The sequence below is a fragment of the Lycorma delicatula genome, chromosome 8 (genome assembly GCF_047948215.1).
Source record: "Lycorma delicatula isolate Av1 chromosome 8, ASM4794821v1, whole genome shotgun sequence".
In the NCBI taxonomy this organism is placed as follows: Eukaryota; Metazoa; Arthropoda; class Insecta; order Hemiptera; family Fulgoridae; genus Lycorma; species Lycorma delicatula.
The window spans coordinates 61,020,369-61,044,837 of record NC_134462.1 but is presented as its reverse complement, the minus strand read 5'-3'; the positions used below and the strand labels follow the sequence as shown (position 1 = coordinate 61,044,837).

The following is a 24,469-nucleotide window of genomic DNA, read 5'->3' as shown; positions in this document are numbered from 1 at the left end:
TTAACAACCTGAATGAAAATAATTATAATAAAAAAAACAAAAAGTACAATGAAAGTACAACAAATTCATTAGTCCTAAACTTTATATTAAATTAATTTTTTATACCCCATACTTTTATTATATATACATGTAAATATTTCAACTTGATAAATAGCAAATTGTATAAAATTATAAATTTAATTTATTTCTTAATATATAAAATTATTGAAGTATAATATAATTATATTAATCCAATCAACAACCCAAGTACAGAATTAATAAAATAAAATAGGATGACACCTACCTTATTCCACAATCCAAGCAAGAGTGCTTTCATGAGTACCTTGCGTCATCAGTTGCTCTATAATTTTTCTAATTTTTCATTGCAAATTGCACATTAAAATTAAAATTGAGATTTAAAATTGTTAAAAGACCCTTTTCCAATTAAATCAAAATAGAAATAAAACAAATTTTTTTTTATATTCAAAATCTGTTTAATTGTAAATTAAAAATTGCATATATACAAAATATGAAGTCATTAATAAAAAAAATTAAATTAAAAGTCAAAATTAAAATTAATAATAAAAAAAAATAAATATCCATGCAGACTAGCTAGCCAAAGTTATGTGACTGTCCATAAATTTGGCTAGCTATTTTATTTTTATTAATTTTAATTTTGATTTTTAATTTAATTTTTTTATTAATGACTTCATATTTTTAATTTACAATTTAAAAAATTTTAAATAAAAAAGTTTTCTTTCTGTTTTATAGTTTTATTTCTGTTTATTTCTAGTTTTATTTCTGTTTTGATTTAATTGGAAAAGAATCTTTTAACAACTTTAAATCTCAATTTTAATTTTAATGTGTAATTTGCAATGAAAGATTTGTACAATTATAGAGCAACTGATGATGGAAGATTCTCACGAAAGCGTTCTTGCTAGAATTATGGAATAAGGTAGGTGTCATACTATTTATTTTATTTTTTTAATTCTGTACTTGGGTTGATTGGATTAATATAGTTTGTATAGTGTAGAGGAATATAATTCCCGAAAGGATCAATTTTAGAAAAATTATATATATATATAATTTATAAATAAAGGCATGCAAATTACACACACACACACACACACACACATAAACACACAAATCAAGATCTGTTTCTTCTTACAAAAAGAAATAATGTTATATAAATAGATGTACGTATAAATTACATAAAAAATTAGGATCATAAGTGTAAATATATACACATATGAATATTTTCAACATAGATCAACATTTATGATAGAGAGCATTATTATTATTGGTATTATTATTACCTACATTTAAAGTACAAAAATATCAAACAATAACAACAAAAATTTATAACTTGAATGATAGGTAACAAATACTTGAAAATATTTCTATAATAAATAATGAGAAATTTAATATATTGACATAAAAAACATAAACAAACAAAATAGTTATTGTTTAATAACTATAAACCTTTTAAATTATACTAATTAATTCTAGCTTTGCTTTTTACCTGATGTCTGCAACCCTTCTAAAATATTATGTATTTTTTTCACCTCCCTAATCGCATGTTTTATATATTGATCAAATTCTTCCAAGTTTTCATGGTATGTAGATGATGATATTTGCTATAAGTAAAACACAACAAATTGTAAATGTACATTAAATGAATAAAGGTATAGGTTTTTCTCGACTTATAACTTTTAAGAATGACTGAGTCTATAAAATAATATTTACTAATAAAATTATATAACAAGAACTCATAAAGCGAGGGGCTTTGAGACAACAGTCAACATCTGTTTATGAGAACACTTTTCTAACAAATGCTTTCAAAAAACAGATGTCTATAAAAAATTCTTTAATTGGTTCGTAGCATGAACAAAATGAGGTTGCCAAAGAAAAACTCTTTTCCTGACCATTGCAATCATTGTCGACCAATTAGAAATAACACATAGGTAATGAAGACATAATAAGTAATCTTTAAGATCAAGTTAATTAAATTAACTTAGAACTAAAAGTAGAAAATACCCATTGTCTATGTGAAAGTTGCTCGCAGAGCTAATATTTTATGAGTTAATAGAACTAACAATAAAAGGAAAACGAACAAATGACAAAACAGAAAATTAATTTAAAAAATTACTATCGTACAGGTGAGTTTAAAATATTTTATAAATACATTGGCGTCTTTCTGAACACAAGGTAATAATTTTTCAAAGTATTTTGACACCAAGATGCAACATAATACTAGATAATAAAATGCTATTTCACAATAAATAAATTATGATTTGTGATAAGTAATAATTACAATAATTAATCATATAATTTTCAACAAGAAGGATATTAAAAAAAGAAAAATCTCATTTAAACTTCACATTGCAATCATTAGTAAATTACTTCAATATATTTATTGAAGTAAATAAAGTTTGTATTACAAAAGAACAGGAAGAAACACCTGTACATGATAGTAGGATTCTCTAGACTAGAAATGGACAATGTTCAACATCACTATAATTATTTAAATAATGCTTGAATTTTGCAAATCAGGATGTTAATATAGTTTGTATAGTGCAGAGGAATATGATTTCCAAACGGATCGATTTTAGAAAAATTATATATATATATATATATATATATATAAAAAATTAGGATCATAAGTGTAAGTATATACACATATGAACATACAACAGGTGAGTCCCTTACTGGACTCCCACCACAATTTTGATAACCTTAATCATCATAAGTGAAATTTTTAACAAATTTTATAACATTAATTTTCTCTTATACCATATATTTTATAACTTTTTAATTCATGAAAAAGATCTTATTTTCAACAGTTTTATTTTTTAAATACCAATCTCAAAATTCTTTTTGAAGAATTTTCAATTAAATTTTGTGTTCTTTTAAACTGAATTGTATCAATAAATTTCTTGGATAAGAATTATAATCCTTCTACCTGTTCAATTATTTTTATGTTACCCTAAAATTTATGTATCTTAAAAATGAACTTCTCAAACAGTTAACTGATAACTCTCTTGATAGATTTTAAAAAATTTCAATTTTTTTTTTGGGATGGAAAGAATTAACTAAATTCACCATTGCCACTACAATTACAGTATTAGTATAATCATCATTTTTTCTTGTACCTTCAAGTTTCCATTTAAATTGTAATCCATATACTGAGATGATTACTTTGATACTTATTTCATTATAATTGGGAAGGTGATTAAACTACACACATACAAACAAAAGTGTCTAAAATGTAACAGTCTCCAGAGTTAGGTAAGTAAAAACTAATATGGCAGTAAACAGTATTTTGTTTAAATAAATTATATGTATTACCCCAAAAACCATAAACTGGTCATTATTACAGATATGGGGCCAAAAAAAGACTGTAAACTGAATCCTTATAACCTGATATTTCTACATCTACAATGAGGGAACACCAAGATTAAACAACACTGAGGGCATTTTTACTGACTAATAAAAAAAACTAAAAAAATACATACAAAAAATTATTCATACTTTAAATGTAACAGAGCTTTTTTTCTCTTTTCTAAATTTAAGTAATTCTTTTTCATACCTCTAATATATTGGAATTTGATTTTTCAGAACGATTACATTTTTTCTTACCAAACACCAACCACAAACGCAATAAGCTGAGGATTTCTACATCTATTTCTATATTTTATGACACTGGTATTTCTCCTACAGAAATTTTATATTAAAAGTTCAATCATTATATTGTTAATCTACCAAGAGGCAGGTCCTTGCACCTGTTTGTCTCCATTCTCTTCTATCTCCAGCTGAACTTTTGAGTTCCTGTTTCTTTCCAATTTCCTTTTAGATTTTTAATAATTTTTCACCTTTTTAACAGGCTCCTTTTTTATGCACCTTCTACTGATCCTAGCACTATATTAACCAATCTCTGTTTTCATGATACTTTCCAGCAAATTAGTTTTCTTTTTTTGAAATGTTTTTAATTAAACTTCTATTATCATGCAGTCTTCTAATTGTAACTTTTTAATATTTTTCTTTACCTATCCAATTCTTCTCCAATTTTGCCTTCAGACTTTCATTTTTGTTTTTTCTTAGCAAATATGTTTCACATCCCCACAGAGTGCACTCCAAACATAACACATTACAGCTCACACTTTCAAGCCTAACACCCTAACTTACAACATAACAATGATTTCTTCATTAAATACTACTAAACACTAAATGTACATAAGGATTCTGTAGGCATAGAAAGTTCATTGACAAACTTGATTGATTTGTGCTAATAGTTCCTTCATACCATCTCCTAACTGGCATCCTTTTGTCACAATGTACACAAAAACTACCTTCTGGCCTATTAGTCTAAAGTTATACAAGTATTAGGCACATTCATAGGAACAACAGACAGAGGTGCCAAGGGACAAGAACTCAGTTCAAAAAAAGTTACACCCTATTCTCGATCCTGCACCTGGATTTCAGAAAAATCATAAAATATTTGCGAAATGTAGTAATTTAATGTATGATCCCTAGAATTATTGCATAATTTATCTTCAAACATTTAGGAAAAAAATAATAGTGGTAAATAAAAAAATTGTTACATACCTTACTATCTTTCTTAATATCAACGGGAATTTCATTAGTCACTTGTAATCCAATATCAATGCTTTCTTTATTATTATTATTATTAATATTACTTAAAATTTCGGTGTAACTTTTTAATTTTTCAGTACGTCGATTATTAATTACACTTTGTATATTAATAAAAGGTTTACTTTTAATATCAGAATCACATAATGTATTAATATGCTTTGGACTATCCCAAGCATACTTTTGAATGGGTTTTTGTGCTTCTGTATTTCCATTTACAGCTGAAAAACAAACTCTTTTTCTGTTATTATTGCAACTACTCACATCTTTATTGATTTGAGATTCGTGTATCACATGATCGGTTTCATTTTTAGAATTATCAACCTGTGACAAAGGATCTTCACTGAACTGAACACTTACTGATCCACTTCTATTTGATATTTCTTTATTACTTTGTTGAGATATTGATAATTTTTCAATAGCTTTGGTATTTACAGTTTTACTTAATTTCTGTTTCTTATTGCCATCACCATTATATTTAGTTAACTCTTTGTCTTTGGGAAGAGATAATATGGATGAAGTAATACTAGAACCTTGATCAGCAACAGATAAGAGTTTCTCATTATTGACCAAAGATACTGAACATCGCATTAAATTTTCATTGTTAGATAAACATTCATCACTAGATATCACATCTTCAACAGCATTACTTCGTTTTAAATTATGTTTTAGTCTCTTAGTATTTTTAACTTGTCTGGTAGATTCAGTTTTTTTATTTTGTATACTATTTTTGGAAAATCTTTTTTCATAAAACTCTGAATATACTTTAGGATTATTTTTATTCGATAGATCTTGATCACTTCTTGAGATTAAATAACTTTTATCAACATTTAATTTACTTCTTTTTAATTTGTGTTTATTATTTATATCGTCAACCTGTTCAGTACTATCAAATAATTCATCATTGAATTTTCCTTGTAGTGATGAAAAATGAGGTTTTATTTCAATATTATCTAAACTCCCAAAACTAGAACTACTCTGTGATCCTATAAGGCTAATCGTTGGTAATGATGCTTGCCACTTTTTTACCTAAAAAAAATATACATATAAATAAATACATAAAAATCAAAAGCATAATGAATTTAAATAAATAATCTGATAACAAATCATTTAAAATAGTTGCAGTATCAAAACAATAAAAGTACGCAGTTTCTTTAAAAAATTCAACTTATGGTTCTTAGCACAAGATGAGCAATCTGGTTTGAAGTAACTACTGGGTTAGGTAAAACTACTTTTATTTGAATCTGAATCACCATGTTAACACTGTAAGTTGATCACTGGAATTCAATTATAAATATATTATTTGCAGTAATGGATTAAAAATTAGAGGTGTACAAAAGATCTCTTCATTAAAAGAAACCATTTTTTATAACATGAATTCTAAAATAAAAGGTTTAATTTTGTTAATTTTTTAAGCAAAGGAACTTCATCCTCTTTTTCTCTATAATAAAAAGGCACTTTCCACTTTTCTATTAGGAGAGGCTGAAAACTTTAAAGTATTAAAGAAAATGTTATTTTGGTGTTCAGTTGTGTTCAAAAATTTAATTTTAATTTTAATTTGAAATTTGAAGCAGTTAAGTGCACATTAGAAGGAGTGAGGCCCAACATTACCTGATAAGCACCTCATCCAGTAAATATGAGACAAAAGCCACTGGAGCGGTTCAAAGGCTAAATCACTCTCACCAAACTGCATATACACAGTAACCGAAATAGTTTCATAATTGTAACATAGATACATTGCATTATTTAACTCATATTGCAATAAATAATTTTTTTTTATAACTCTTTCTCACTACTTTCTAATCTTTATTTTATTCCTAATCACTTCTCCAATTTAGGAGATTCATTGACCAAAACAAGATTTTTCCAGTGGATGTGAAAGCCTGCACATCTGGCGAGTGCTAATTGTAACAAGATGACCAACTGGTAAGTATGTTTAATTTCAGTGGTTGAAAATAAATTTGAAATTCAGTCATAATGAATGACAGCACTTCAGGAAAAGCTAGGCCTCTTAATCACAAAAATAAAATGCAAATACAGTAGGTCTATCCAATACAAAATTTGTTTTACTGTTTCATCAATTCCTATTCATTATAACACCTGTTCATTAAACTTCTAACTGTAATTAAATTATAACATTAAAAATAGAGAAATATGTTCTAACATTCAAATTTTATATAAAGTGTTTATGTATTGAACAACTTTCATAAAATTTGGTAAGAAAAACTGATATATTCATAAACTTTTCAATAAGTAAACAGGCACAAAAAAAAAATAGTAAATACTAATTGTACTTGAATAAAAATAAAGTACAGTGCTCATTCTAAAAATAAAAAAAATAAATTGCATTTAAGATATATTATAAAAATGATGTTTGTGCACAGATATAAATATTTTTGGCAATCATTCAAATGATAAGCTTACTATACGCAATAAATACATCATATATTTAAATTTAAGAAATTTATCCAAAATAAACAATCTATTAATAATTAGTATTTCACTATGAAAAGTAAACTAGCAAATATTGAATATTATGCATATATTACCAAGGACCAAGAAAATGAAAAATAAAAAACCTACATAAAATTAAAAAAAATATATATTACTAATTTATGGTCAGTGCCACATAAAATAAAGTAAATAAATATTATTATATTACTAATAATAAATTTTGAGGTTAACTTCAAAAAGATAATTTTTAAAGATAGACTGAACAATTATTATTTTACAAAATTAAATGTACTTTAGTTTATTATAAAGATTACATTTTTACTCCTGTATTTATATAATTGAAGGTGAACAGAAAAAAAATTAGATGTAATAACTAATAAGGAAAGAGGGCAAGGGTATTTTATTATATATAACAAGGCAAAATAATTATTTACTTATGACAGATTTAACCTGAATTTAATGTGTTTAACCTATTACAAAATACTAGCAGAAATGTATTTAACCTCCTTAACAATGCCAGTTTTATATGCTGAATTCTTCAGCAGAATGAAGAGGTAGAAGGTATAAATTAATCAAATATGTAAAAGGAAATGACAATTTAACAAAAATGGAAGACTGGAATGCTGTGCTGAGAGACACAAGAAAAAAAGTAGCTGCAGATTATGTCTAAAAAATGAAAGAGGAACAATGCTTTTAGAATTTTGCACTAAATATAAACTAGTGATTATGGACACATGTTAATAATCATAAAGAAGAAGGTAGATCCGGGTGAGATTAGGAGATAAAGAAATATATGGCATAGCATAGACTACTAATGCCTAAAAATAATGGTTAAAAACACTAGATATAACGCAGATTACTTATACTGCCAAAGTCCAAGTAAATAATAATAATTAAAAAAGAAATATATAAAATAAATTTAAAACAATGAATAATGAATAAACTTTAGGAGATAAAGAAATATATGATATAGATGGTTAGGCAGAAATTTCATAAAAAAATTATGGACTACAAAATGAACCCAAGAGTTAATTATTTACTATGACCACAGTTTAGTAATGATAACATTAAGTTGAACTATAAGAAATCAATATGTATTAAGAGCTGAACAAACCGTAGATTTAGATGTAGAAGTTACTACAACAAAATATTCAGTCGAAATAAGTAGGTAAAATTAAAAAGGAAATAATTAAGGGAGGAGAGATGTTAAGAAAAGTAAAAGTAGGTAAGAATCATGGAAAAACAGAAATATACAAAAACTGATAGATGAATGCAAAAAGCAAAAACCTTATCATGACAAATGCAGTTTAGTAATGTTTTTATCAACATAAAAAGAAATGAAGTTATGAAATTAATAAAAAAATATAATAAAATTACATGGATGGATACGATACGTGTCCAAAAAAAAAGTTTTAGCTATGATAACAACAGAGTGTAGGAGGGTGGATCAATATCCACCCATGTTAGGAGTGAAAATGCAAGTTTTTCAGAAATTTTTTTTTTTATTTTTCAACATAATCTCCTTTTAGGAGGATATACTTTTCCCAACATCCCTGCCATTTTTTTTACACTTCTACCTCAACTATGACCTCTTCATTTGAGCCAAATCTTTTTTTCACGAGCCATGATTTCATGTTGGGAAAAGAAAGAAGTTGCAGAGAACCAGGTTGGGTGAGTACAAAGGATTAGATAGCAATTCATGCAATTTGACGATTGTGGAAGAGTGAGTTGATGCATTGTCGTGATGAAACAGCACTGTTTTTTGTCAAATGGGGCTTTGTCTGTTTCAATTTCTTGTTGAATTGATCCAGTAATTCACTGAACAACTGCCCCATGACTGTGCTTCCTTTACCAGAAAGTCTACGAGGATTATTCCCTTTACATCCCAAAAAATTGTAGCCATGTCAGCCTTTACGGCTGACAGGACCATCTTACCCTTCTTTGGAGCAGAATTTCCTGGAAAAACCCATTGTTTTGATTGCTGTTTGGTCTATTAATGGATCCAGGTTTCATCAACGGTCCAAACACTGCTTCGAAGTTGACAGAAGATTCCACTTGTTCAAAGTGAACAATCGCAGCACCCATCAGGCCGACAGCTTTTTCATCTTTAACCTGTCATGTAAAATGTTTATTGCCTTGTCTGTGACACACCTACGGCTTCTGCTACTTCACGCACATTTCATTCGGCGATCAGCAAGAATCATGTCATGGATCTTTTTAGTTATCCTCAGACCACATCTGCTGGGTGACCTGGGTGCTCCTCATCAAAAACAGATATATGGCCATGTTTAAATTTGTTAAACCAATATCTCACTGTTGTCACAGATGGTGAAAAGTCTCTATAGATAGAATCTTACTTCGCCTTTTATTTCTTTGCTTGTTTTTCCATCCAAATATAAAAAGTGAATAATGGATTGATATTGTTCATTTTACATTGTATCAATGGCTGTCAAATAAAAACTAACTTATGTATCAGTCTGAAATTTTGTATGGCATTGTTTGGTATATGTAGTATATTGTAATAATGCGAACTTTCCTCAGCAATGCCACCTGTCTTCAAACATGGGTACTTATTGATCCAACCTCATATGACAGTTTCAAATATTTTTCATTAACTATTGAGTTTTTATAAACTAAACACTCTTCTAAGTCATCTGTTATTTAACATAAATTTAAGGATATTCTCTTGTTCCTGTCTATTCTGTTCTGACCTTTAAACCTCCACATAAGTACTACAAATTCTTCATTTATCTGTTTTATACACATTAAAGTGACTCGCTGCATTCATCAATATTTTTTGCCATCTATAAAGGCTCTTTGCAGGCTTAATAGGAATTTATCTTCTAGCTGAACTTGATTTTTAAACCCCTGTCTTCTGTGGGATGCTGGTGCATGAATACTTGAATTTACAAATACTCCAGAGAAAAACTACTGCAAGATCAGCTATCCACAAATTTTCTCACAGTAGAAGATATCCCAACTAAGAAAAATTCTGTAAATAATCTTGGAAATTCATTTGTTGCAGCTTTTATAGCTCCATCTTGTTAAAAAAATGTACTTCTAAAGATGAGCAAATTCAGAAACTAAAGACACCTAACACGTGAATGTAAAGCACTTCAGTGGCACTTGGAGTCCTTTCTCTATTGAACTTTATAAATATAAGGTTTAGGGATTCCAAAGGAACAAATCTTACACCAAACAGTAACTCTGGAACTTAGGTGGTCCCTAATGAAATTCTATGGTTTTTGTAAAACACTTACAGAAGTTTTGTTTATTAACTAAACTTGATAAACAAATTAGCTTAATCATTTATCACTAAATTGTTTAAAAATTATCGTTTTATTTATCTCCTGTAAAAAGTCTGAAAAACAACTGCCTTAATTTTTGAAGTCTTATACATATAGGGCATTAGCAACTTAAATTTTATTGGAGGAAATGTTAAATTTCTATGCAGAATCGGCTCAACACTCTATCTTCATATAGATCAAGTGAGACAGAACCATGATGTTAACTACAGTATGGACTCTTCAGAGTTATAAATAAACTTTATTGACATGCAGTAAACAAACACAAAGATGGCAAATCGCCATATTACAGAATTGTTAAGAGGTGGACAACAAATTATGTAAATAGAATAAACTGGTCAAGTGATTATAGTTTGTAGACTGAAAGTAATTACTTGGGTATGAACGATCAATAATAGTAAAGTGGATGTGTATGTGACAATCTGTTCTCTAATTAAAACTTGTCATTTGTAATAACTATACATTTCACTTACTCATGTTTTTAGTTTTATGGTGGTGGAAAAGCCATGCTAGATGGATGTGATCCCAGCAGTGGAATTTTGGTAGGAACATGCCACACAAAAGATGAGTATTTCCTGGTGTAAGTGCCGATCGGTTATTTCCCAATTTAATTAAATCACAGAAAATACTAACCAAAAATGACTATACATTCTGATTCATAGCGTGCCTATATAAAAAAGAAACTCTAACTTGTCAGCATATAGAAAGTTAAATTGCTTAGTATATGTATCAGCACCTTACTGGCAACAACTCATTTGATGAAATCATTGTTCACAATAAAAGAAATCTACTTCTCGGTGATTAATATGTGAACACTAAAAGGAAACAACTAATTTTATTAAAAAAAAAAAATAAATAAATAAAAAAATAAAATGTAAGAAATTACAGATGGTGCCATTATAATAAATAATTCCAAAAGAACTTCAGAATCTATTTTTTATTTTTATAACAGACTGCTACAATAAATTTATAAATAAATTAAAAAGAAGGTAAATGTCAAATGTCATGAAAAATATTGACTGATGCCATGATACAAATATGTAGGAGGCTACTAAGTAAAACACACAGTGAAGGCATGCAGAAGAGAGAAACAACTGATAGCATTGTTATGAAACAAATGAGGCAATTAATTCTTAATCTTTTCAAACTACTATAATAATTTTTATTAAAATAATAAATAAATGAATAAAAAAAAATGTTCTGCAGAACATCAAAATCAGTAATGTCTATCAAAGTCAGATTATATGACCTTAAAGCTAATAATAAAAAAATTATATATATATATCAACAGAATTATACTATAAATATTTTTTTTTTAATTACTGGATTCATATCATTCATTTCAAAATTAAGAAATTAAAATGTTAATAACAGAAATAAAAAAAATAATTTTTAATGAGTTTCAAATCAAACTTAACTTAAACTTAATAATTTTTTAACTTTTTTATACACACCATCAATAAGAAAGTGTTTAACATTACTGTGTGGCTATTATTGGCAACTTTTACTGGGTTAAGAAAAAATCATTTATGTAATTGGGGGTGATATCAAAAAGGGCATTAATTTTGAACATTGTAATTAGTGCTTTTCTGTATTTATGTGTTAAGGTGTTAGGATAGGGACCTTTTTTTTAGCTCAAATGTAGGATTATCCAGATTATATTTGTTAAATAGTAATAACTAATAAATTTAATTATTTTTTATGACTTCTGTAATTTTACAGAACAGCAACATAAGAACTACTAAAAAATTGTAACAAATGTAGAATAAATGAGAAAGTGCTGATTAAACATCCACCAAACATTGAAATTGATACTATGGTACCAGAAGCATACTACTATCACAAGTGAACACATTTTAAATTCTCATAACCCACCTGACCCCCTTACTAATTTAATCCCATAAAAAATTAACTGCAATATTCCAATTTTACCTTATCCAAAATGAGACCTACAATTAAAAAAATTAAAATTACCATATGGAGAAACACAAGTTCAGGCACCCTGGTAGGAAGACTGTTCAGGCTTTCTTGCCCCCCTCTAAGCTTCTACCCTGCAGCTACCTACATTACCAAGTATTACAGTATAGAAGTATTCAAAATATTATTCTACCTTCTGAAAAAATGAATAAACATGATGTGTAAACGGTTCAGTTCTCTTTCCCTTGTGACCTATAACTCCCCTAAATTGTAAACTAACAGCTTTGAATATTCAATCCCTTGTTTGAGTTATGATACTTCATTTGACTAGTTCCCTTAGCAAGTTAGTATAAGACTTATATCTGAGAAAATAAATAACTGTTTAAATTCTGTATACATATACAGAATGCACCATCACTAAGTTCTCCCAGGGCTTTCATAACCACCCCACTGGGTTGATCTAGTGATGAATATGTCTTCGCAAATCAGATTTCAAAGTTGAGAGTTCCAAAATTCAAATCCTAATAAAAGTAGTTACTTTTAAAGCAGTTACGGATTTGAATACTAGATCGTGGAAACCGGTGTGCTTTGGTGATTGGGTTTCAATTAACCAAACTTTTGAATACTAGATTGTAGATACCAGTGTTCTTTGGTGGTTGGATTTCAATTAACCAAGCATCTCAGAAATGATCGACCTGAAAGTGTACAAGACTACACGTCACTTATACTCATACATATCATCATCGTTCATCCTTTAAAGTAATATCTGACAGTGGTTCCCGGAGGCTAAACAGGAAAAACAAAGGATTTTCATAACCTATTCTAGTCGTGAAAATAATGGAAAAAGTTCACATGTCCTAAAATGCTACATTTGTGAATTATGGATAGTGAAAAATTTCACTTTGTTTTCAACTTCCCTAGTGAAATGAGGTTGGACTGAAATTTTTAGGATGTTAATTAAGGTACAGAAATTGTGGGTGCTTGTGGTTTCTGACCTGAAAAATCACATGGATCTCAGAACCATTTCTGCAGTAGTTTTTGACAAATCTGGGTAAAACCCAAACAATTGGGGTAAAAAGCCCTGTTTCTTATGTTTGACACAATAACTTTGTTAAATAAGTAATACAAAAAAACTTTTAAACAAAACTTAGAGAAAATTTAATTCTGAATATCTGATCAAAATGGTGTAAGATGAATAAAACAAAAAAAAGTTACTAAATTCAAATTTTATTTTGAAACAGTATATTACTATATTTGTCAGAAAAGTACTTCTATTTAATGTCAATAAAAAATTCTTTTTTTGATGTGAAAAATTTGTAAAAACAAAATTTATGTTAAAAATAGCTATTAAAAATTTTTAAAAACTGGAAATTACACAACAGTTGTAAAATAAAAAATACTCGGATAATAATTTTTTTATTTTTAACAAATACAATAAATTATTTGAAAAATTATTATTTCAAAGTTGGCAATAAAATTACAACTGATCAACAATGCACAATATTGTTATTACTGTTTAAATCACTCTGCAAAATACATTATATATATCGGGTTCTGTGACTGTACTGTCATTAGTGAAGGTTTTCTGTGAACTTTAGTTTGAGCATGATTGGTCTGCCATTGAATTAATGCTGTACTTATTTACAACAAAGAAATACGCTTATGTAGTATTCATTTTGAGTGTGTATAATGGTAATGCTACAACTGCTGCAATAGAATATGAAATACATTTCCATATCAGGCAGGATTCCAGATCCCCAAAAAATTTGTGCGATTTTTTGCAAATTTCAGTTAACAGATTTACTACCTAATATTCATACCACCTACAAACAATCTGTCCCACACGACGCTGTTATTGATAAAGTTCAGCGCAGTCCAGAAGTAAGTACACTATGTCTTTCTAAGCAGATCAGAGTTTCATATTTGATGGTTTGGAGGACACTTAAAACAAAACAAGTTTTATCCTCATCATAAACAGCCAGTTCAACATCTACAAGGTGTGGCTATTAAATAACGAGACTAATGCTGTCAAATATTTTATTTCAAATTTATATATATTTAGTTATCCCCTCCAATATACACCTCACCTCTATCCTTACAACGTTCCATGCAAATTTTCTATTGTTCAAAACAGTGCTGGAAGTTTTCTTCTGTGACCTCTTTCATGATGCATGCCACTTTTTCTTTCACAGCTTCAACGGTCGAAAATCTTGTTCCTTTTAATGCAGATCTGACTTTGGGGAACAGGTAAGTCACATAGTGCCAGGTAAGGTGAAAAAGGTGGATGGTCTAAGACTGGGATGTTATACTTGGCTAGAAACGTCTTGACAAACAAAGAATGCAGTGTGAGCCAGTGCGTTGTCCTGATGAAGAACCAATGACTTGTTCTCCCACAATTTGAGTGGTTTTATTCTTATTTTTTCACTGAGTTGAGCAAGGACCTTGAATAAAGACAAGAATAGTTAACTGATGGTCAGATTACCAATTTTTCAATATCTTTATCTGTTTTTGACGTGGTAAGGCGACCTGAGCAAACATCATCTTCAACATCTTGGCCATCTTGGAAATACTTACACCACTAAAAACCTACACATGTGATAAACTTTCACTGCCATACACGTTTTTTAATAAAAGATAAGTTTCAGTAGCATATTTTCCAAGTTTCATATGAAATTTCACAATTCTTTGCTCTAATAAAACACTTATAATTTTTTTGGTAAACAAAAGAAACAGATATTATCCAAACGAAGGCCACAGCCAGACTTATATGTCTACAGAAACTGGAGTGGCAACAATCGAAAGAGAAGGCTTCATGCTATACAGCTGTCAGTCGTACGAATTTGGCGCATGCACAGTTCTGTAGTAGCACTAGTCTTGTTACTTAATAGCCACACCTCATATACCTCAGAGATGGTCTGCTTCACTTGGAGTTCTGCCAATGGTGGAATACAAATCAACAACTCTAAAGTATGTTTTGTTACAGACGAGGCAAATTTCACTCAAGATGGCCTCAACTTGCACAATGAGTATACATGGGCAGAAATAAATTCTCATGAAATGGTGGAAGGCAATTTTCAACACAGATTTAGGGTCAACGTATAGTGTGTTTAGTAATGTATAAGCCTAATTTACAATCATCTGTTTTAACAGTTCATAATACCTGGCTGCTTAGATGCTGAGGTCTACTTGTACTTTATTCAAGAAGAATTGCAACTGCTTTAAGATTTTCCTCTAGCGCTGATGCAAAGAATACTTCCAGCATGATGGCATGCCTCCCCACTTCTCTTGTGTCATTTCCATTCACTTAATTATCATTTCCCTGAGAAATGGTTCGGTCGTGGGATCCACATTTCAGACCACCAAGATTGCCTGACCTAACATGTTTAGATTTTTGCATCTGGGGATGGATACCTATCACCTTGTGATATTCACTTATTTGGGCCGCTTAAAGAAGCTCTAGGAGAGCAATGATTTGAAGATGAGGACATGGAGGGATTTGTGCACAACTGGCTCCTGACACAACCAGCTTCATTCTATGATGCTGCGATAAAAACCTTCCTTCTTGCTGGGAAAAATGTATTTCTAGAGCAGGAAATTATGTAGAAAAATTAATTATATTTGCCTTTTATTTTTCAATAAATAAATTTAAAAAAAAAATAAAATCCTGTTTATATTTGATTTACATTTATATTAATATGTTTCAAATAAACACTCTACTGCATATCAGAGAATATGAAATTTATTTTTTTTAAAGATCTAAATAAATTCTTAAAAATTGGATAATTTATACATCAAAGGGATAAGAGTCTGGGTAAAATTTATTATACTTTCACGTAAATTAAAAAACTGTTTCATTTTTATGTATATGAGCTCTGTGGCGATTTGTGAAAGACCCAAATTTTTTTAGTAACATTATATTTTCAGATGAGTCTACTTCCATCAGACTTGGGCAAGTGAATTTTGATATTGGACTTATTAATGAAACAAGAAATCCTTAAAGTAATACAGAATTAAAAATATGTAAAACATATAAACACAATCAAACATTTAAAAACTTTAATATTTGATTAGTGATAATGTCACAGACAAATTTAAATTTAAATAATTTTAAATAAACCTAACAGGAGAAAAATTTAAGTGTAAATAGTCATTTTTATGCAACAAAAAACTTTTATGTTGTAAGCTGACTTCAGAAATCGGGGATGAATTGCCATGGTGTTTGTTCAGACATGTCTAGATCAGACATGTGGAATCTGCAGTACAGTGAGATAAACCTAAAGCACTCAAAACCTGGGTTTGAAGTAGAAAAATAAAATTGGGTTGGGTGAAGGAAGATAATAATAATCGTAAGGCAAGTAAGAGGGAGAGTTCACTGCTATAAAACAGACATGGGGAGAAAAATCTTGGAAAGTAATAATGTAAAATAATGGAAAGGGGGAACAGAGCAATGTTTTTAAGTGAAACACTTCAAATCAAACAATGTAAATTTTTCTGGTGTTTGATAAAAAAAAAATTAATTTTCCAGTAATTCAATAATTATTATTTGTTTTAATCAACAGAACCCTTAAATTATTATTTTTTTCAGTAGAATTGGAGTTCCTGTTTAGAAAATAACTTTCCAATGCTATTTCTGTCTAATGTATAAATCAACTTATAAAAATTTATTTAAGTTTTAATTGTTAGTAAAAACTTTTCATTTTCTCAAATCTATATTTTCATAATTTTGATTCGTAAACACAATAAAACAACTAATATTTTATAAGACTCTATATATAACATAGACCAGATAAATTTCATGTTTAATGTTAAGTATCAACATTTCGGGAAAAATGGAAAATTATAATTAAAGGATGTTTTGTACCAATTTTTTACCATTAAAAAATGATATATAACTCAAAAACATTTCTTATTTGAAATAAATGAGTAATCTAAAGTCAATAACCACTGCAATATGACAACGTTTAAAAAAATATTTCACTAGCAAAATATTTTAATAAATTAGTAAAATTTAACAAACTAGTTAAAAAAAAATTGAAAAAATGATAAAAATAAAAGTAAAAAATAGTAAAGAAAGTACACAGCATAAAACTAGAAAAGCAACAAGAAAAATATAGTAGTTATCAATTCTGCTCACCTTATCAAATGGATCTACTCTTGGAAGTTCTAATTGTGATATACTTCGACGATTCAAATAAGGCGTGCTAAAATCATCTTCTCCAGCAATTAATGTATCACTTTTATTATCATTTCCTAAACTTCTAACAGATAAATCACTATAACTATGAGTAATTCCTAAATTGTTTTTGTTTGAAAAAACTTCATTTCTATATAAATTATCACTTTTAACAATTAATGACGAAGGCAATGGTGGAATTTTTTTGTCTAATCTTGATGAGCTGCTATACATTCGACTAATTGGTCGTAATGTTAAACTTTTAACACTATTTACATGTGTCAAATGATTAACTGATTGTAGTTCAAAATTAGAAATTGACATATCTATTTTACTATAACTATCATTATTTGAAATGCCATCTTCATATGTGCACTGTTCAACAATAAGTTTACTTTGCAGTTTGTCAGACTGCTGCGTTAAAAACTCTGATCCATTTTGATAACTATCAGGGTCATTGTTATCACTATTATTATTGTTTTCTAAATGCTTATTAGTATCTGAATTAGAAGAAACAAACCTACTATTCCATAAACTACTATTACAATTTACTGAATTAGTACTCTCATTATTTTTGTTGCTGCAGTTTATATCATTGTTTAAATCTGAATAACAGTCAGATCTGTAAGATGAGTAATTTAAAGATGTTCTTAAACGCATCAAATCAATTTGATTTACGGCTTCAGCATACCTTTCTAGTAAACAATTATAATTTTGCTGCAGTTCATTTAGAATAGTATCTTTTTCTTTTAATTCACTTTTTAATAATTTTATTGTTTTTATCATGTCTTTAGGTTGATTTTTATTGAACTCATCAATTAAATTTCTACTAACGTTACTTTTTGGAGTTTCTAAAGAAGGATTTTGTTGTTGCTGCTTTTTCCGTTGTGCTTCTGAGTCTTTTATATCTTTAATGTATTGTTTAACTTTACTTTGAACGTGATCATATGATCTATTACCGCTATTTAAACTTAAACAGCTTGCAGACCGCTGAAAACCGGAATCTTTTGATTTTGTAGTCGAAGATATTGACTGGGTTTGTATAGTTTCTGTAGAGAAAGCAGTCATAGTTTTAGATTCAAGGGGGAATATATCTACAGTCGATACATCTTGCAAAGAAATTGACATTTTCTTATTACAAAATGGTAACGGTGTGCTTGTATATGTTTTTCTATAGTCGATGACAGGTTCAATACATTTTTCAGTTAAACTACAATTATGTTTATAATCATCGTTGTTAATCGTTAATTTTAACACATCAGAGTAACTGAACTTACTATTACTTTGACCTTCAGTAAAATCTTGCATATCTTCAGGTTCTGAATTCCATGTGGTATCAATAATATCAGGTACATTATTTCTTTCACTGAAACAATTATTAATATCAAGATCTGAGCTTTTATTATTATTGTTACTACAATAATTATTATTTGAACTTATACTGCTACTGCAAAAAGAATCAGTCAGATTAACACTACATAATGAAGGTTGTTTTATATCTGAAATGAACTCTTCATTCTCAGAAGGTAATAAAAATGGTAAAGAATTTGATTTAGAATTGGATAATGTAAATCTCTTATAAAAACCTCCACCTGATTCTGCCATTTTTTCATAATTGTCTTTTCTTATTAATAACTGCTTATTAGATTCAAATTTATTTTTTTCAAATCGCTTATAAACTTCACTCCTCTATCTGAAAAAAAAAATTGTAAAAGTATTTACAATTTAAGTAATATATAATCATCCAATAACCTGAAAACAATACAATGGTAACAACACAAATAGTAAATGTAAATTATTCTATAGTCCTCCTATTACTCTGATTCAACTGACTCAGGGTTAAACAATCAACCGTACAATTAACAGTATACTTATTATCTCATTACAAACAATAATTGAATTAAAATATGTATTAATGTAATCAGTAATGATTATTTTTTGAAGTTAAACATTTTATCCATAATTTAACAGTAATAGATGAAATCTAAACTTCTTAAATAAAAAGCGTTGTAGCTTCTTAAATAAATAAGGAGCTGTATCTCAACACACTGCTCGCCAAAAATCATCTGTATTTGTGTATATATATATATTTGAAATAAACAAATATATATATATATATATATTTGTTTATTTAAATTAAATTTTTTGTAGTCCATATTTAATAAATTATTTAATATAAACTTATTCAGCCACTCCACAAAGTACGGAATTAAAGAACACTCTTACCTTACTTTTTTTTTCATTTTCAAAGCGCTTTCAAGCCTAAGCCCATCTTCAGTAATTTTTTAATTTTTCTATTTTTTACACTTGCATTATAAATACATGATACACTATAATTTTTAGACCAAATATATATTCAGTTGATAAAAAACATAAAAAAAAAAAAAAATTATACGTTATTTAAAATCTGTAACATGCTGTCAATATGTCAATACAGTACTGTACTGATACATACATCAGTACATATTGAAGCATGTTCAAGATGTTAAATAAAGTTTAAAATTTTTTTTTTAAATTTTGTTGATTGAACAAATATTTGTTCTAAAAATTTTAACGTATCATGTATTTTGTATGGAAATGTAAAAACACAAAAAATTACTGAAGATGGGCTTAGGTCCAAAAGCGCTTTGAAAATGAAAAAAAAATTAAGGTAAAAGTGTTCTTTAATTCTGTACTTTGTGGTGTGGCTGAATAAGTTTAATTGGCTAGAATTTACGTAGAGAAGAAATATGGACTACAAAAGATTTAATTTAAATAAATAAATAAATATATACACAAATGCAGATGATTTTTGGCGAGCAGTGTGTTGAGATACAGCTCCTTAATTAATATTTTAATTAAGTAAATGAAATAAAAACTTCACTATTTTGTTTATTTTTATAATGAATAACTGAATGGAAATTTGTTCGATATTTTGTAAAATATTAGAAATTTCAATATATGACATATTCTAACATACAAATTAAACCTACTAATCCAACTTTTGAAATCCAAATTAACCTAATTAAACCCATGCAATATATGATAATTTGATTAAAGTATGACTAACAAGTAAAAAGCAAGTATTTAAAAATTTTTGTAATATTATTAGTTATTTTGCCCTCTCTATGAATCATGAGATCTTGCCGTTGGTGAGGGGGCTTGAGTGCTCAGGGATACAGAGTAGCTGGACCGAAGGTGCAACCATATCGGAGAGGTATCTGTTGAGAGCCAGACTAAGGAATGATTCCTGAAAGAGGGCAGCAGCTCTTTCAGTAGTTGTTAGGGGCGGAAGTCAGGATGACTTAAACGGCCATACCAACATCACTCAGTCCTCTGAGTACTGCGCAGCTGAAAGCAATGGAAAAATACAGCTGTTTTTTTTTCCAAGAAAATGTGGCTCTCTGCATTTTCACACAATAATGGAGGCGCCTTCCTTGGTAAAATATTCCGGAGGTAAAATAGTCCCCCGTTCGGATCTCCGGGTGGGAACTACTAAGGAAGGGGTCACCAGAAAACTAAAAAATAACATTCTACGAGTCGGAGCGTGGAATGTTAGAAGCTTGAAAAGGTTTGGTAGGCTAGAAAATTTAAAAAGGGAAATGGGTAGGATGAAGGTGGATATAGTAGAAATTAGTGAGGTTCGGTGGGAGGAGGAAGGTGACTTTTGGTCGGGTAATTTTAGAGTAATTAACTCAGCGTCATATAATGGGCAGGCAGGAGTAGGTTTCGTGATGAACAGGAAGATAGGGAGGAGAGTGGAGTATTTCAAGACGCATAGGGATAGAATCATTGTAATAAGGATAAAATCAAAACCTAAACCGACAACGATTGTTAACGTCTATATGCCTACAAGCGCCCATGATGATGAGGTAGAGTGTGTATACGAAGAGATTGATGAAGCAATTAAACACATAAAAGGAGATGAAAATTTAATAATAGTTGGAGATTGGAATGCAAGCATTGGAAAAGGCAAGGAAGGAAATATAGTGGGTGAATACGGACTGGGCAAAAGGAATGAAAGAAGGGACCGACTTATAGAGTTTTGCATGAAGTATAATCTAGTAATTGCCAAGACCCAATTTAAAAATCATAATAGAAGAATATACACTTGGAAAAAGCCAGGCGATATTGCAAGGTATCAGATAGATTATATCATGGTTAAGCAAATATTTAGAAATCAACTCGTTGACTGCAAAACTTACCCTGGAGCAGACATTGATAGCGACCATAATTTGGTGATAATGAAATGTAGATTGGGGTTTAAAAACCTGAAGAAAAGGTGTCAGATGAATCGGTGGAATTTAGAGAAGCTTGAGGAAGAGGAGGTAAAGAAGATTTTTGAGGAGGACATCGCAAGAGGTGTGAGTAAAAAAGATAAGGTAGAAAATGTAGAAGAAGAATGGGAGAATGTTAAAAAGGAAATTCTTAAATCAGCAGAAGCAAACTTAGGCGGAATAAAGAGAACTGGTAGAAAACCTTGGGTTTCAGACGATATATTGCAGCTGATGGATGAACGTAGAAAATATAAGAATGCTAGTGATGAAGAAAGTAAAAGGAACTATCGGCAATTAAGAAATGCTACAAACAGGAAGTGCAAACTGGCGAAAGAAGAGTGGATTAAAGAAAACTGTTCAGAAGTGGAAACAGAAATGAACATTGGTAAAATAGACGGAGCATACAGGAAAGTTAAGGAAAATTTTGGGGTACATAAATTAAAATCTAATAATGTGTTAAACAAAGATGGTACACCAATATATAATACGAAAGGTAAAGTTGATAGATGGGTGGAATATATTGAAGAGTTATACGGAGGAAATGAATTAGAAAATGGTGTTATAGAGGAAGAAGAGGAAGTTGAGGAGGATGAAATGGGAGAAACAATACTGAGATCTGAATTTAAGAGAGCATTAAAAGATTTAAATGGCAGAAAGGCTCCTGGAATAGACAGAATACCTGTAGAATTACTGCGCAGTGCAGGTAAGGAAACGATTGATAGATTATACAAACTGGTGTGTAATATTTATGAAAAAGGGGAATTTCCGTCAGACTTCAAAAAAATTGTTATAGTAATGATACCAAAGAAAGCAGGGGCAGATAAATGTGAAGAATACAGAACAATTAGTTTAACTAGTCATGCATCAAAAATCTTAACTAGAATTCTATACAGAAGAATTGAGAGGAGAGTGGAGGAAGTGTTAGGAGAAGACCAATTTGGTTTCAGGAAAAGTATAGGGACAAGGGAAGCAATTTTAGGCCACAGATTAATAGTAGAAGGAAGATTAAAGAAAAACAAACCAACATACTTGGCGTTTATAGACCTAGAAAAGGCATTCGATAACGTAGACTGGAATAAAATGTTCAGCATTTAAAAAAAGTAAGGTTCAAATACAGAGATAGAAGAACAATTGCTAACGTGTACAGGAACCAAACAGCAACAGTAACAATTGAAGAACATAGGAAAGAAGCCGCAATAAGAAAGGGAGTCCGACAAGGATGTTCCCCATCACCGTTACTTTTTAATCTTTACATGGAACTAGCAGTTAATGATGTTAAAGAACAATTTAGATTTGGAGTAACAGTACAAGGTGAATAGATAAAGATGCTACGATTTGCTGATGATATAGTAATTCTAGCCGAGAGTAAAAAGGATTTAGAAGAAACAATGAACGGCATAGATGAAGTCCTACGCAAGAACTATCGCATGAAAATAAACAACAACAAAACAAAAGTAATGAAATGTAGTAGAAATAACAAAGATGGACCAGTGAATGTGAAAAAAGGAGTAGAAAAGATTATGGAGGTAGAAGAATTTTGTTATTTGGGAGGTAGAATTACTAAAGATGGACGAAGCAGGAGCGATATAAAATGCTGAATAGCACAAGCTAAACGAGCCTTCAGTAAGAAATATAATTTGTTTACATCAAAAATTAATTTTAATGTCAGGAAAAGATTTTTGAAAGTGTATGTTTGGAGTGTTGCTTTATATGGAAGTGAAACTTGGACAATCGGAGTATCTGAGAAGAAAAGATTAGAAGCTTTTGAAATGTGGTGTTATAGGAGAATGTTAAAAATCAGATGGGTGGATAAAGTGACAAATGAAGAGGTATTGCGGCAAATAGATGAAGAAAGAAGCACTTGGAAAAATATAGTTAAAAGAAGAGACAGACTTATAGGCCACATAATAAGGCATCCTGGTATAGTCGCTTTAATATTGGAAGGACAGGTAGAAGGGAAAAATTGTGTAGTCAGGCCACGTTTGGAATATGTAAAACAAATTGTTAGGGATGTAGGATGTAGAGGGTATACTGAAATGAAACGACTAGCACTAGATAGGGAATCTTGGAGAGCTGCATCAAACCAGTCAAATGACTGAAGACAAAAAAAAAAAATTAGTTATTTTGAGCGGCCATTTTGTTTAAGCACATCAGCCAATTTTGCACTTTTTTAAGGTTTGAAAACCTAATTCTCTTGTTTTTAAAAATATCATGTTAAACAAAAATCATAATCTTCAAAAAGCTTACTATATTTTATATCCTGAGTATACTATGAATACAGAGTGAAGAAAATAACTCAAAAACTAAAAGCTATGTTTTAAAAACTCAAAATTTCTACATTAGAATCAAATATTTTTGGGAAAAATGGATATTTGCCCTCAAAGTTTTTACTTTTGGTTCGTATGAGGCTATTCCTGAAAAAGTCTAAGATTTAAGAGTAATGTTCTTACTTTTTTAAAGGCCTCTTAACTATTTTAATTTGTGTAAACTTGGCCATATTGAAATTGAAATAACTCAAAAAGGGCAAAATCTCAAATTTGTACAAAACCGGCTGTTACATGGATTAATAGGTTATGTTATCATTGAATGATTCAGAATGAGTGAATAATGTTATCATTGAAACTTGGCTAATATAAGCTTAAAATGTCAAGAAACTGCAATTACAATATAATGCTAAAATTCTGATTATAAACCATACCAAACAAATAAAATTCATGTAATTAATTGTCATATAT

The 24,469-nt window shown here is 29.2% G+C and overlaps 1 protein-coding gene across 4 annotated transcripts in view; it reads right to left on the bottom strand.

The window, feature by feature from the left end:
• The window catches only part of LOC142328961 (uncharacterized), an 81,760-nt gene that overhangs the window by 55,317 nt on the left and 1,974 nt on the right, over positions 1-24,469 (bottom strand). For all 4 annotated transcript variants that reach the window (XM_075373177.1, XM_075373174.1, XM_075373176.1 and 1 more), the window contains exons 2-4: positions 17,440-19,171; positions 4,585-5,658; positions 1,502-1,616 (exon numbers count right to left, since the gene is read on the bottom strand). In XM_075373177.1, coding sequence (XP_075229292.1) covers positions 1,502-1,616; positions 4,585-5,658; positions 17,440-19,083 — 2,833 coding nt within the window. In that variant the 5' untranslated portion in view covers positions 19,084-19,171. The remainder of the gene's footprint in view (positions 1-1,501; positions 1,617-4,584; positions 5,659-17,439; positions 19,172-24,469) is intronic.